Raw genomic sequence first — 15,667 nt, 5'->3', positions numbered from 1 at the left:
ACATGACCACGTTAGCTATCGACCAGCGACATGACCACGTTAGTTACCGACCAGCGACATGACCACGTTAGCTAATAAAATTGCCACTGGATATGTTCCAACACTAGCCAATAGTAGCCATCCTTCCAAATATGGTCTTGGAAGTCTGGAGAAATCCAGTATAGGATTCTGGGTTTGAATGGGAGTTGGTTTTTGTTCAAACCTTTGTCTAGCTACCTAATTAACTTGTTGATACGTTGAATCACGTTGGTAACTACTGGGTTTGGAGCGAAAACCTAAAGGATGGTAGCTCTCCAGGAACAAAGTTGGTCAGCCTTGCAATCGTGATTTGGGATTTGTACAAAATAAATAAAAGTAGAGAACAGTAAATCATCAAATAATCTGAACCAATTATGCTAATCTGTTATGTTAACAATCCGTTTTATTACCCCCAGAAGTTATGAAGCGATGAAGACCACCTGGAAAGTACCCGTTTAAACCTGCGACGCGCCCGCGGGAAAGCAACGCAACCGCAGCCTAGCAATGAACGCACCCGAATCGACCTGCATCCTGGAACGCACCCGAATCGACCTGCATCCTGGAACGCAACCACGGTCTAGCAATGCCACTTAAACTAGCCAGCTGGGCCACGAGTAGTCGGAGTCTCGCGTTATTGTCAGTACAGTACATTTACTTCACGATATGAAACGTTGATTTTGAACCTTCTGATCAACTACGAATAGGTCAGGCGGCGCTCCACTGTCTGATTCATATCGCTTGATTTCTGATGATAGTTTTAGATTTTATCGACTGGTTGTAATTGTATGGGGTGTGCAGTTACCAATGACTCCGGGTAGGCCGTCATTGTAAAAAGTAATAATTTGTTCTTATTTAACTGACCTGCCTAGTTAAATAAAGGTTAAATAAAAGAAGACGGACGAGAATCTCCCCTAGATATTTAAAGCCCGCCTTTTGATTCGTGATTGGGTAGGATGTAGGGGGAATAGCGAGTTTTCGATTGGACAGCTGTCCTGCCCTTCTAGCCCAGCCCAGTTGCATGGACAGAGATGGCGGCGATAGAAGTGGGTGAGTGAAGCGTCTGGCACAATAATGCGTCGTTTTCTTTAAACTACCGCAGTTTTAGCGCTATAAAACACACACATTTAGAACAGTATATTCAGAAGAGAATGAATTAGGCAGCGTTTATTGACTATTTGTAAATATTTGTTTGTTTCATAGTTGTAGTGTTGTGCCCAGAGAGTTGTCTGTCTAGCTTTCCCAGTCATAGCCGATAATTACCGGGGCCTTTCTATTAACCGACCCGACGCTCGGTCTGAACGTTAACTCGAGGTACGGTTTTGGAAACATAAGGAACGTACCCTTTCATATCAGCGAGAAATAATCATTTTCAAAAAACAAAAAGTTAAATTAGTACACCTTTTTTTATTAGGGTTAGTTCTCCCATACGGCCATATGTCCATGTTACTGCGCTTGTTTACGGAAGGCAGAGTTGACCACAGTGCTAATTATCTAGTGTGCTCCGAACATCTATGTAAAGGTAACGTTAACTAGGGAGGAAGTGTAGTTCCTCGGCTGGATGCCCACAGCCTTAGATGGCCCGTCAGTAGATGACCCGTCAGTAGATGACCCGTCAGTAGATGTCCCGTCAGTAGATGACCCGTCAGTAGATGACCCGTCAGTAGATGACCCGTAGATGTCCTGTAGATGACCCGTCAGTAGATGACCCGTGTCAGTAGATGTCCCGTCAGTAGATGTCCCGTCAGTAGATGTCCCGTAGATGACCCGTCAGTAGATGACCCGTCAGTAGATGTCCCGTCAGTAGATGACCCGTCCCGTAGATGACCCGTCAGTAGATGTCCCGTCAGTAGATGACCCGTCAGTAGATGTCCCGTCAGTAGATGTCCCGTCAGTAGATGACCCGTCAGTAGATGTCCCGTCAGTAGATGTCCCGTCAGTAGATGTCCCGTCAGTAGATGAGATGTCCCGTCAGTAGATGTCCCGTCAGTAGATGACCCGTCAGTAGATGTCCCGTCAGTAGATGACCCGTCAGTAGATGACCCGTCAGTAGATGACCCGTCAGTAGATGACCCGTCAGTAGATGACTGTAATGTCCCGGCAGTAGATGGTTGTAGATGACCTGTCAGTAGATGACTGTAATGTCCCAGCAGTAGATGGTTGTAGATGACCTGTCAGTAGATGACCTGTCAGTAGATGACTGTAATGTCCCGGCAGTAGATGGTTGTAGATAACCCGTCAGTAGATGGTTGTAGATGACCTGTCAGTAGATGACCTGTCAGTAGATGGTTGTAGATGACCTGTCAGTAGATGGTTGTAGATGACCTGTCAGTAGATGGTTGTAGATGACCCGTCAGTAGATGGTTGTAGATGACCTGTCAGTAGATGACCTGTCAGTAGATGGTTGTAGATGACCCGTCAGTAGATGGCAGTAGATGACCCGTCAGTAGATGTTTGTAGATGACCTGTCAGTAGATGACCTGTCAGTAGATGACCTGTCAGTAGATGATCTGTCAGTAGATGACCTGTCAGTAGATGACCTGTCAATAGATGACTGTAATGTCCCGGCAGTAGATGGTTGTAGATGACCTGTCAGTAGATGACCTGTCAGTAGATGTCCTGTAGATGACTGTAATGTCCCGGCAGTAGATGGTTGTAGATGACCCGTCAGTAGATGGCAGTAGATAACCCGTCAGTAGATGGCTGTAGATGACCCACAGGCCGTGGATCACTGTGTGTGGATCATTCTCTGATTCCCTAGTAGTCTAATATAATGTGTGTGTTGCAGAGCGTCACCGAGGGCGTCTGGCGGCCCTGGCCATAGCAGTGGTGGTGATCGCTGTGGGAGTTCCCTTGTGGTGGAAGACCACTGAGACATACAGGGCATGGCTACCTGTCACCCAGATCAACCAGCTAGCTCAGCTGCAGGTAACACAGCTGTGTGTGTGTGTGTGTGTGTGTGTGTGTGTGTGTGTGTGTGTGTGTGTGTGTGTGTGTGTGTGCGTTGCATTGCGCATGCGTGCGCGAGAGAGAGAACAGAGAGAGAGAACAGAGCTGTGTGTGTGTGCAGGTTAACAGAGCTGTGTGTGTGTGTGTGTGTGTGTGTGTAGGTTAACAGAGCTGTGTGTGTGTGTGTGTGTGCAGGTTAACAGAGCTGTGTGTGTGTGTGTGTGCAGGTTAACAGAGCTGTGTGTGTGTGCAGGTTAACAGAGCTGTGTGTGTGTGCAGGTTAACAGAGCTGTGTGTGTGTGTGTGTGTGCAGGTTAACAGAGCTGTGTGTGTGTGTGTGCAGGTTAACAGAGCTGTGTGTGTGTGTGCGTGTGCAGGTTAACAGAGCTGTGTGTGTGTGTGCAGGTGTGTGTGTGTGTGTGTGTGCAGGTTAACAGAGCTGTGTGTGTGTGTGTGTGTGTGTGTGCAGGTTAACAGAGCTGTGTGTGTGTGTGTGTGTGTGTGTGTGTGTGCAGGTTAACAGAGCTGTGTGTGTGTGCAGGTTAACAGAGCTGTGTGTGTGTGTGTTAACAGAGCTGTGTGTGTGTGTGCAGGTTAACAGAGCTGTGTGTGTGTGCAGGTTAACAGAGCTGTGTGTGTGTGTGTGTGTGCAGGTTAACAGAGCTGTGTGTGTTACAGCTACAGTTGAGTGTGGAAGTGGAGGTGGTGTTCTCTAGAGGAACTCTGACTGCTGAACACCAGAAGAAGATTGATCCCACACACACACGCCTGGAGGAGCACCCTGTGGACTGGTGAGAGGGGGGGTGGTTCTGGAGATACCACGAGGGGAGGGGGGTGGTTCTGGAGATACCACGAGAGGTGGATCTACAAGGCTGTTATTATTATCGTTAATAAATTCTTATTTTTTTAAATCACCTTTATTTAACCAGGTAGGCTAGTTGAGAAAAAGTTCTAATTTACAACTGCGACCTGGCCAAGATAAAGCAAACAGTGTGACACATACAACAACAGAGTTACATATGGAGTAAACAATAAACAAGCCAATAACACAATAAACAAGTCAATGACACAGTAGAGAAAAGAAAGTCTATATACAGTGTGTGCAAAAGGCATGAGGTTGGCAATAAATAGGTCATAGGAGCGAATAGTTAGAATTTAGCAGATTAACACTGGAGTGATAAATGATCAGATGATGATGTGCAAGTAGAGATACTGGTGTGCAAAAGAGCAGAAAAGTAAATAAAATAAAAACAGTATGGGGATACTAAGACTACTATTAATTATTGTAAAACTAACAATCTGAAGGAGATAAAGAAGGAGATTATTATTATTATAAATATTATATTTATGACCATTTGAAACAGTGTCAACAACACTAAATAAATTATAAATAATACCAGAGAAGCTGTTCTGACAAAACAAAAAGTAAAGCCTTTATTTCAGCAAAGACTAAAAACAGCCACATTTGTGAACTTGTTTATCCAACATGTTGTGGTTGTGGGAGTCTTGGTGCTCAGGGAATCAGTAGGCTATTGAACAAACACTCAAACAGGCAACAGAAGCAGGTCTGTCTTATTTCTGTAGAAAAATACAGATGATTTATAAAGCCAGGCACATTTTAACAGTTAGACTATTGATTCTAGACCTAATTAAGTTATGGTTTCCTCTCTCATCCCTTTTCTTAGACAATTTAAGGAAATGGCTGTTTCCTCGTCTCCTAACTCCACTGCTGCCTCATTGTTCTCAACACCAATATGCTGGTTCACTATTATGCACATAGCAACATGGTCTAGGACAGGGGTACTCAAGTCTTACCCTACGAGGTCCAGAGCCTGCTGGTTTTCTGTTATACCTGATAAATGCACAATTCAAAAATGCAGTGGAACTGGCTTCGAGGTCCAGATTTGAGTTTGAGGGGTCTAGGAAAAGGTACCAATTCAACAGTGCACTGATATATTTCAGACCATGGACAGCGACCACTATCCAACGCTGGATAAAATAACATTTATTAATGATTCACCATTGTTGTTACGTAATATAACATGTTGTGGTAATATAACATGTTAATATAACCATATACCATTTCAATAGCACGTCTTAGACTGATGGACTGTGCCATCCCCACGGCCTCCAGAATGGATCAGTACACTCAGACAGGAGTCTTGTGCACCATTATTTGTTTTGCTACTGCCCGACTAAAGAAATCTCAGTCAACCAACAGCCTCTCAACCAAACAATCAATATGGGGTCAGCCCTACTAAATATTAACATCTCTCTCTCTCTCCCCCGCTCTCTCTCCCACCCTCTGTCCCTCCCTCCCTCTGTCCCTCCCTCTCTCTCCCTTGCCTCCCCTCTTTCCCATATCCGCCCCCCTCCAGAGACCACAGTGTTGCGTTACAGGTATGAGACTAGATACAGGACAGCTACCATCATGGAGGAAGATGCTCTGAACCAGCCCACTGCAGCAGGTCAGTGGCTGCCTCAGCCAATCAGCTGGGTGGCGTTTCATCAGATCAAGAATAAAAACAGTCATTATTTATCATCTCTCTCCCCCTCCTCACACTCATCTCGCTCTCTCGCCCCCCCCCCGCAGAGACGGATCAGTCTCTTCATCTGCTCAGTGAGAGCCCCTGTGGCTCCGTGGTCATCTATGTGGTCCCAGAATCCTCCACACTGCTACCTGAGGTGAGAACACAAATACACGTAATATTTGATTATCTTGAATGTGTGTTTGTCTATAATATTGCGTGTGTATGTGTGATTTTATATACACTACCAGTCGAAAGTTACCTACTCATTCAAGGGTTTGTCTTTATTTTTTACTATTGTCAACATTGTAGAATAATAGTGAAGACATCAAAACTGTGAAATAACACACATGGAATCATGTAGAAACCAAAAAAGTGTTTAACAAATCAACATTTATTTTATATTTGAGATTCTTCAAAGTATCCACCCTTTGCCTTGATGACAGCTTTGCACACTCTTGGAATTCTCTCCCCTGGAATGCATTTCAATTAACAGGTGTGCCTTGTTAAAAGTTAATTTGTGGAATTCCTTTCCCGTTAATGAATTTCAGCCAATCAGTTGTGTTGTGAGAAGGTAGGGGTGGTATAATGAAGACAGCCCTATTTGGTGAAAGACCAAGTCCATATTATGTCAAGAACAGCTCAAATAAGCAAAGAGAAACGACAGTCCATCACTACTTTAAGTCATGAAGGTCAGTCAATACGGAACATTTCAAGAACTTTGAACTTTTCTTAAAGTGCAGTCGCAGAAACCATCAGGAGCTATGATGAAACTGTCTCTCATGAGGACCGCCACAGGAAAGGAAGACCCAGAGTTACCTCTGCTGCAGAGGATAAGTTCATTAGAGTTAACAGCCCAAATAAATGCTTCACAGAGTTCAAGTAACAGACACATCTCAACATCAACTTTTCAGAGGACTGTGTTAATCAGGCCTTCATGGTCAAATTGCTTCAAAGAAACCACTACTAAAGGACACCAATAATAATAAGAAGAGACTTCCTTGGGCCAAGAAACACGAGCGATGGACATTAGACCGGTGGAAATCTGTCCTATGGTCTGACGAGTCCAAATTTGAGATTTTTGGTTCCAACCGCCGTGTCTTTGTGAGTGATGGAAAAGCAGCCAATAAGTGCTCAGCAGATGTGGGAACTCCTTCAAGACTGTTGGAAAAGCATTCCTCATGAAGCTGGTTGAGAGAATACCAAGAGTGTGAAAAGCTGTCATCAAGGCAAAGGGTGGAAACTATGAAGAATCTAAAATATAAATTATTATTTTGATTTGTTTAACACTTTTTTGGTTACTACATGATTCCATATGTGTTATTTCATAGTTTTGATGTCTTCACTATTATTCTACAATGTAGAAAATAAAGAAAAACCCTAGAATGAGGTATGTCCAAACTTTTGACTGGTACTGTATATATAATATGATGTGTTTAAAAATAAATAGTGTTTTACCTTTATTTAACTAGGCAAGTCAGTTAAGAACACATTCTTATCATTCTTGTTCCAGGGTGTGAGTGTGTACGTGGGTCAGAGGCGGACGGCGCTGTTGCGTGCGGGGAGGCCAATGAGAGTGGGCATCGGCCTGAAGGAGGTGCTAGCCCACCTGGAGACCCAGGTACAACAGGTTCTCAAGGTCATGTCATTCAGCCACAGTGACATCACCGCTGCCCTTAGCGACCGCGTCCGCCTCGACTACAGTAGCAGGGAGGGTCTGGCCGACAGCATGAGAGCCTTCAAGTCCAGCCCAGGTTAGTCCTAACCCCTAGTTAACCCTAGTCCAGGTTAGTCCTAACCCCTAGTTAACCCTAGTCCAGGTTAGTCCTAACCCCTAGTTAACCCTAGTCCGGGTTAGTCTTAACCCCTAGTTAACCCTAGTCCAGGTTAGTCCTAACCCCTAGTTAACCCTAGTCCAGGTTAGTCTTAACCCCTAGTTAACCCTAGTCCAGGTTAGTCTTAACCCCTAGTTAACCCTAGTCCAGGTTAGTCTTAACCCCTAGTTAACCCTAGTCCAGGTTAGTCTTAACCCCTAGTTAACCCTAGTCCAGGTTAGTCTTAACCCCTAGTTAACCCTAGTCCAGGTTAGTCTTAACCCCTAGTTAACCCTAGTCCAGGTTAGTCTTAACCCCTAGTTAACCCTAGTCCAGGTTAGTCTTAACCCCTAGTTAACCCTAGTCCAGGTTAGTCTTAACCCCTAGTTAACCCTAGTCCAGGTTAGTCTTAACCCCTAGTTAACCCTAGTCCAGGTTAGTCTTAACCCCTAGTTAACCCTAGTCCAGGTTAGTCTTAACCCCTAGTTAACCCTAGTCCAGGTTAGTCTTAACCCCTAGTTAACCCTAGTCCAGGTTAGTCTTAACCCCTAGTTAACCCTAGTCCAGGTTAGTCTTAACCCCTAGTTAACCCTAGTCCAGGTTAGTCTTAACCCCTAGTTAACCCTAGTCCAGGTTAGTCTTAACCCCTAGTTAACCCTAGTCCAGGTTAGTCTTAACCCCTAGTTAACCCTAGTCCAGGTTAGTCTTAACCCCTAGTTAACCCTAGTTCAGGTTAGTCCTAACCCCTAGTTAATTCTAGTTCAGGTTAGTCCTAACCCCTAGTTAACCCTAGTTCAGGTTAGTCCTAACCCCTAGTTAACCCTAGTTCAGGTTAGTCCTAACCCCTAGTTAACCCTAGTTCAGGTTAGTCTTAACCCCTTGTTAACCCTAGTCCAGGTTAGTCTTAACCCCTTGTTAACCCTAGTCCAGGTTAGTCTTAACCCCTAGTTAACCCTAGTCCAGGTTAGTCTTAACCCCTAGTTAACCCTAGTCCAGGTTAGTCTTAACCCCTAGTTAACCCTAGTCCAGGTTAGTCTTAACCCCTAGTTAACCCTAGTCCAGGTTAGTCCCAACCCCTAGTTAACCCTAGTCCAGGTTAGTCCCAACCCCTAGTTAACCCTAGTCCAGGTTAGTCGGTGTGCTCCAACTTCATAGGATAATAAATCCTCTAGCTGCTGGGACATTAGTGTCAGGTGTGTTCCATTCTAACTCCCACAGAAGAGAGGAGGTCCTCATATGGGACTAACTGACTGGGCAGAACTGTGTTGATTATCCGTTTCCAGTGTGCCCGTCGAGAGGGGATTCTTTCTCCAAAACCGGTCCGCCCAGAATGATTATTTGGGTTATCATAGAATCGGGCGGCCCAACCCCCACCTTTATCATAGAATCGGGCGGCCCAAAACAGGTGATGCTTAGAAATCATTAGAGAGCAACTTGGAAGGTCCAGCCTTCCATGAAGATCAGAAACTGGGTTTGGTTTGGTAGGGTCCAGCCTTCCATGAAGATCAGAAACTGGGTCTGGTTTGGTCTTAAACATACAGGTGTGTGGTAACACGTTATGCCAAGATCAAAAGAGCTCTCTGAGGTCCTCAGAAGGAAGGTGGTTGAGTCTGGGAGGAGTTTCAGATACATTTCCAAGCAATTTGATGTCAATCATTCCATTGTCTGAGTGATAATTTATAGATGGATAAAATTCCACACCACTGGCAGTCTGGAAGTCCCACCAAATTCAGCCCAAGAGCTGACCGAAAGATCCAAAGGAAATCTCTAAGAACCCCAGGGTAACATCAAGGGATCTACAGGCATCTCTTTCCGCAATCGATGTTGAACTGCATGAGTCAACAATCAGAAAGAGACTTGGTCTACGTGAGAGGTCAGGAAGGAAGAAGCTTCTGCTCTCAAAAAAATTATATAAATGCACGACTGTAGTTTGCCAGACAACAGCTGAGTGAAGAACAATGTGCTCTGGACAGATGAGTCAAAGGTGGAGTTGTTTGGCCACAATGCCAGAAGTCATGTTTGCTGAAAACAAAACACTGCCTTTAAACAGAAGAACCTCACACCAACAATGGAGCATGCTGCCTCAGGGCCTGGCCAGCTTGCCATCATTAAGTCAATCATCAACCCACATTGTACCAGAGAATACAGGAGGAGAATGTGAGGCCATCTGTCAAAAAGCTGAACCCAAAATGGATCTTGCAACAGGAGAATTGTCTAAAACACAGGAGCAAATCCACAACAGAATGTCTCAAAAAGAAGTGGAGGGTTGTGGAATGGCCGAGTCCAAGCCTAGATCTTAGTCCTGTGGAAACAAAGGGTTGAAGGAGGAGCTAGTGTAATGATTCTCAGTGGTTTAGATGGTACAATGATTCTCAGTGGTGTAGCTGGTACAATGATTCTCAGTGGTGTAGATGGTACAATGATTCTCAGGGGTGTAGATGGTACAATGATCCTCAGGGGTGTAGATGGTACAATGATCCTCAGGGGTGTAGATGGTACAATGATTCTCAGGGGTGTAGATGGTCAAATGATTCTCAGGGGTGTAGATGGTACAATGATCCTCAGGGGTGTAGATGGTACAATGATTCTCAGGGGTGTAGATGGTCAAATGATTCTCAGGGGTGTAGATGGTCAAATGATTCTCAGGGGTGTAGATGGTACAATGATTCTCAGTGGTGTAGATGGTACAATGATTCTCAGTGGTGTAGATGGTACAATGATTCTCAATTTTCTCTCTCTCTCTTCTCCCCCCCTGCAGGTTATGAAATAACCTTCAGCCTGTTGAACCCTGACCCTAAGTCTCACCATCTGCACTGGGACATAGAGGCAGCAGTCCAGAGTTATATCCAGCCTCTCCTGTCGAAGCTGGCCCCGGTGGCCGACTTCAGTCTGGACTCACAGATCCTCTACTACGCTGTCCTAGGGGTCAACCCACGTTTTGATCCCTCACTCAACGCCTACACACTCAACGCTGACAGCCTGTCTCACGTCATTAACCCTGTAGAGGCCAGGCTGGGTGAGAACACACACCCGTTGGACATACGCTCACATTCAGCTAACCCTATGTACGGTGCATTCGGAACGGATTCAGACCCACATTTTGTTACATTACAGCCTCAGTTTTACTCAAGGCATACAACGCAGTGTAGGCATAGCCTATAGGCCTAGCATTTTATAAATGTTATATATAATTCATTGGGGTTCACAGTGCAGACCGAACCGAGGTCCCAATATCGAGAACGGTTACAGTAATTTCACGTGTGTGTGTGTGTGTGTGTCCAGGCTCCAGCGCTGCGTCATCCAACCCTGTCCTGAACTTCCTGCTGTACGTTCCAGACGCACGTCACTCCCCCCTCTACATCACCGACCACCGCAAATACACTGTTGTCTCCAACGCCTTCAGCTCCCCGCGCTGGGGTGGCATCATGGTAACACACACACAAGACAGACAGTCAGTCAGACACACACACACACATACACACACACACACACACACACACACACACACACACACACATACTCTGAGTGAATACATGTTAGAATCTCCTTTGGCAGCGATTACAGCTGTGAGTCGTTCTGGGTAAGGCCCTAAGAGCTGTGAGTCGTTCTGGGTAAGGCCCTAAGAGCTGTGAGTCTTTCTGGGTAAGGCCCTAAGAGCTGTGAGTCTTTCTGGGTAAGGCCCTAAGAGCTGTGAGTCTTTCTGGGTAAGGCCCTAAGAGCTGTGAGTCTTTCTGGGTAAGTCTCTAAGAGCGTTCCACTCCTGGATTGTATAACATTTGCCCATTTATTCTGAAAAAAATTATTCCAGCTCTGTCAAATTGGTTGTTGGTCATGGCTAGACAACCATTTTCAAGTCTTGCCATAGATTTTCAAGCAGATTTAAGTCAAAACTGTAACTCAGCCACTCCATGTATTTTTCTTCTTGGTAAGCAACTCCAGTGTAGATTTGTCCTTGTGTTTTAGGTTATTGTCCTGTTGAAAGGTGAATTCATCTCCCAGTGTCTGATGGAAAGCAGACTCAACCAGGTTTTCCTCTATCAACTCCAGTGTATATTAGGTTATTGTCCTGTTGAAAGGTGAATTCATCTCCCAGTGTCTGATGGAAAGCAGACTCAACCAGGTTTTCCTCTATGCCTGTGTTTAGCTCCATTCCATAATTTTTTTTGTCATGGAAAAACTCCCCAGTCCTTATTGATGACGAGCATACCCATAACATGATGCAGCCACCACTATGCTTGAAAATATGGAGAGTGGTACTCGGTAATGTGTTGTATTGGATTGTCCCCAGACATCACACTCAGTATTCAGGATTAAAAAGTGAAGTGCTTTGCCACATTTTCTGCAGTATTACTTTAGTTCCTTATTGCAATATTTGGCATATTTTGGAATATATTTATTCTGTACAGGCTTCCTTCTTTTCACTCTGTCATTTAGGTTGGTATTGTGGAGTAACTACAATGCTGTTGATCCATCCTCAGTTAGTATTGTGGAGTAACTACAATGCTGTTGATCCATCCTCACAGCCAATAAACTCTGTTTTAAAGTCACCATTGGCCTCATGGTGTGCGGTTTCCTTCTTCTCCGGCAACTGAGTTAGGAAGGACTCCTGTATCGTTATAGTGACTGGGTGTATTGATACATTATCCAAAGTGTAATGAATGACTTCACCATGCTCAAAGGGATATTAAATGTCTGCTTTCATTGTTGCCATCTACCAATTGGTGTTGGAAAACCTCCCTGGTCTTTGTGGTCGAATCCGTGCTTGAAATTCATAGCTCAACTGAGCCTTACCTAGAAAATTATCTGTAGTCATTCAAAAATCATGTTAAATACTATTTAGTCCATGCAACTTATGTGATTGTTAAGCACATTTTCACTCCAGAACTTATTTATGCATGTCATAACCAAGGGGTTGAATACTTATTGACTCAGCACATTTCAGATTTTCATTTTTAATTTCCACTTTGTCATTATGGGGTATTGTGTGTGTCGACCAGTGACACAACATCTCAATGTAATCCATGTTAAATTCATTGTGGGGTATTTCATCCATGTTAAATTCATTGTGGGGTATTTCATCCATGTTAAATTCATTGTGGGGTATTTCATCCATGTTAAATTCATTGTGGGGTATTTCATCCATGTTAAATTCATTGTGGGGTATTTCATCCATGTTAAATTCATTGTGGGGTATTTCATCCATGTTAAATTCATTGTGGGGTATTTCATCCATGTTAAATTCATTGTGGGGTATTTCATCCATGTTAAATTCATTGTGGGGTATTTCATCCATGTTAAATTCATTGTGGGGTATTTCATCCATGTTAAATTCATTGTGGGGTATTTCATCCATGTTAAATTCATTGTGGGGTATTTAATCCATGTTACATTCAGGCTGTAACACCACAACATGTTGAAGGGTGTGAATACTTTGAAGGGAGTGTACATCATGTACTCAACACACAATGTCTTGTGAAGGTGTGTATTCTCCCTCTCTCTAGGTGTACAATGTCAATGGGACAGAGCTTCCTGTTCACATCAACATAGACATGACCAGAGTGATGGGAGTCTTCCTAGCACAGCTACGGTCAGTACTGGCGTGTTTGAGTAAGGCCACGTCCTAGTGGCGTATTTGAGTAAGGCCACGTCCTAGTGGCGTGTTTGAGTAAGGCCACGTCCTAGTGGCGTGTTTGAGTAAGGCCACGTCCTAGTGGCGTGTTTGAGTAAGGCCACGTCCTAGTGGCGTGTTTGAGTAAGGCCACGTCCTAGTGGCGTGTTTGAGTAAGGCCACGTCCTAGTGGCGTGTTTGAGTAAGGCCACGTCCTAGTGGCGTGTTTGAGTAAGGCCACGTCCTAGTGGCGTGTTTGAGTAAGGCCACGTCCTAGTGGCGTGTTTGAGTAAGGCCACGCCCTAGTGGCGTGTTTGAGTAAGGCCACGCCCTAGTGGCGTGTTTGAGTAAGGCCACGCCCTAGTGGCGTGTTTGAGTAAGGCCACGCCCTAGTGGCGTGTTTGAGTAAGGCCACGCCTAGTGGCGTGTTTGAGTAAGGCCACGCCTAGTGGCGTGTTTGAGTAAGGCCACGCCCTAGTGGCGTGTTTGAGTAAGGCCACGCCCTAGTGGCGTGTTTGAGTAAGGCCACGCCCTAGTGGCGTGTTTGAGTAAGGCCACGCCCTAGTGGCGTGTTGATTTGATCCGTGTTTTCCAGTCTTTATTGGGAGACGGACGTTGGCGGTCAGTGGAGATGACGCATCCATACAATTACCATCCACTGACAAAACGTTCAGACGGACCAAAATGAATCCGTTCCAACTTGGTCTCCATTGTCCCCCCCTCTGTCTCTCCCTCAGGCTGATGCTGGGTGTCCAGTCGTCAACCCCTCCCCCTGGCTTCCTGGTTGGCCCGTGTGGCCCAGCGGGATTGGCTGACTGGGAGTTGGATCGCCTCCTGTGGAGTCGCAGTGTAGAGAACGTTGCCACGGCAACGACAACCATCACCTCATTGGCCCAGCTGCTGGACCAGATAGGAAACATCGTCATCAACGACAACATCGCAGAACAGGTGTGTGTGTGTGTGAGAAATAGTAGTCTTGTCGCGCTATCGTCATGGTCTCTAACTGGTGATTGGCTGTTGTTCCTGTCCGTCAGGTGTCAGCAGCAGTTGCCTCTCTCCAGTTGGCTGTGGGTCAGTTGGAGGCGGGGAACCTGGGCCTGGCCCTGCAGTACAGTAAGGAAGCTATCCTCCATTCAGAACGAGCCTTCTTCGACCCCTCCCTCCTCCACCTCCTCTATTTCCCTGACGATCAGAAGTTTGCCATCTACATCCCTCTCTTCCTGCCCATGTGTGTCCCCATCCTGCTCTCACTGCTCAAGATGGCCGCCGAGGCCCGCCAGAGGCGAAGGGAGAGACAGGACAAGAAGGAGTGAGATGGAAGTTATTAAGATGGAGAGATCGACCGATGAACGGGCACACGCACAGTTGGTTCACTGATCAGCAAAGTGTTTAAAGGAAACTGTCTGGACTCAGAAATTATGTTAAGACCATGAGAAATACATGGGGCCGTATTGATCAAACTCACAATAGGAGTGTTTATTTAGGATCAGTTTTGCCTTTCAGAACACAATGAATAAGATTACATGGACAGGGGGACCTGATCCTAGATCAACACTCTTCTGATTATATGGACAGGGGGACCTGATCCTAGATCAACACTCTTCTGATTACATGGACAGGGGGACCTGATCCAAGATGAACACTCCTACTCTGAGCAGTGGTTGGAACCAAAATTATTTTCCAATCGTTCCGTTCCGAGCAGAACCCTGTTCTTTATGTTCCATTCCGGTGTTCCGAGCAGAACCCTGTTCTATATGTTCCATTCCTGTGTTCCGAGCAGAAGAACGTTACTGTTTTATATAGTGGCTTTTCGTTACTTTAAAAAAACTGTGAAATCAATATCGTTTTAACATTTAGAGTTAAATAAATGTATTCCCCCAATTAGCACCAATGTGTTTAGGCTATTACTAGCATTATAACTTCACCTAATTACAGAATTATATACTAGACATAAGGGATATTTTTGGGGAAAAAAGTTATTAACCGGTAATCAAGATTTGAAAATAACGGTTCTGTTCCCGGAACACTAGAGATCCCTTTCGTTCCCGGTTCTGATTTCGTTCCTCTGAAAATGTTTTTCAGTTCTGTTCCCTGAACCGGTTCCAACCTCTGACTGAGATACTTGATACATATGCGGCCCCTGAAAACCAGGCGTTTGCTGTAGTCTGAAACCACTGGTGGCAGGGGGTTGATGCCATCACCGTGGCGATGTTGAAATGTTTTTAGTTGGCTTTTATTTGCCTGATGTCTGATCTGGAAGCAACAGGTCTGTCTTTCACTGTAGCAACAAGGTTTAGATTGTTTTATTTATGTTGGGAATGATGCTTTACTTACGCTCTGTTGATTATTGTACGAGAGGGACTCGTACGATCAACTGGGAATTCATTGATTTGGGGAAGGACTTAGTCTATCTTTTTGTTTTTATGCTTTGTACATGTTTATGACAATAAAAAAAAATCTAAGGCCGGTCTTACGTTTGATAAATATACTGAACAAAGATAGAAATGCAACAATTTAAATTAGTTTTCTGAGTTACAATTTTAATAAATATATTTGGCCCTAATCTATTGATTTCACATGACTGGGCAGGGGCGCAGCCATGGGTGGGCTTTGGAGGGCATAGGCCCACCCAATGGGGAGCCAGGCTCAGCCAATCAGAGTGAGTTCTTCCCCACAAAAGGACTTAATTACAGACAGAAATACTCCTCAGTTTCATCAACTATCCGGGTGGCTGGTATCAGACGATTCCAAAA

At 44.9% G+C, this 15,667-nt stretch overlaps 1 protein-coding gene across 2 annotated transcripts; it reads left to right on the top strand.

Moving 5' to 3' along the window:
• The first annotated feature begins 628 nt into the window (after positions 1-628).
• On the top strand, positions 629-15,380 carry pigs (phosphatidylinositol glycan anchor biosynthesis, class S). Of its 2 annotated transcripts, XM_042311327.1 has the most exons (11): positions 629-1,065; positions 2,804-2,943; positions 3,643-3,753; positions 5,342-5,432; positions 5,558-5,649; positions 7,006-7,246; positions 10,065-10,322; positions 10,589-10,734; positions 12,808-12,893; positions 13,652-13,862; positions 13,949-15,380. In XM_042311327.1, exons 1-11 carry the CDS (start codon positions 1,047-1,049, stop codon positions 14,225-14,227), a joined length of 1,674 nt encoding a protein of 557 aa, XP_042167261.1. In that variant the 5' UTR covers positions 629-1,046; the 3' UTR covers positions 14,228-15,380. The 2 variants fall into 2 exon arrangements, with proteins under 2 accessions (XP_042167261.1, XP_042167263.1); XM_042311329.1 differs by lacking the exon at positions 629-1,065 and having other exon boundaries at positions 2,819-2,943; positions 3,618-3,753.
• Positions 15,381-15,667: the final 287 nt, after the last annotated feature.

This window comes from Oncorhynchus tshawytscha, linkage group LG33 (assembly GCF_018296145.1).
Source record: "Oncorhynchus tshawytscha isolate Ot180627B linkage group LG33, Otsh_v2.0, whole genome shotgun sequence".
NCBI classification, from domain to species: Eukaryota; Metazoa; Chordata; class Actinopteri; order Salmoniformes; family Salmonidae; genus Oncorhynchus; species Oncorhynchus tshawytscha.
The sequence above is the reverse complement of the archived record's forward strand: the minus strand, read 5'-3'. Positions and strand labels throughout refer to the sequence as shown.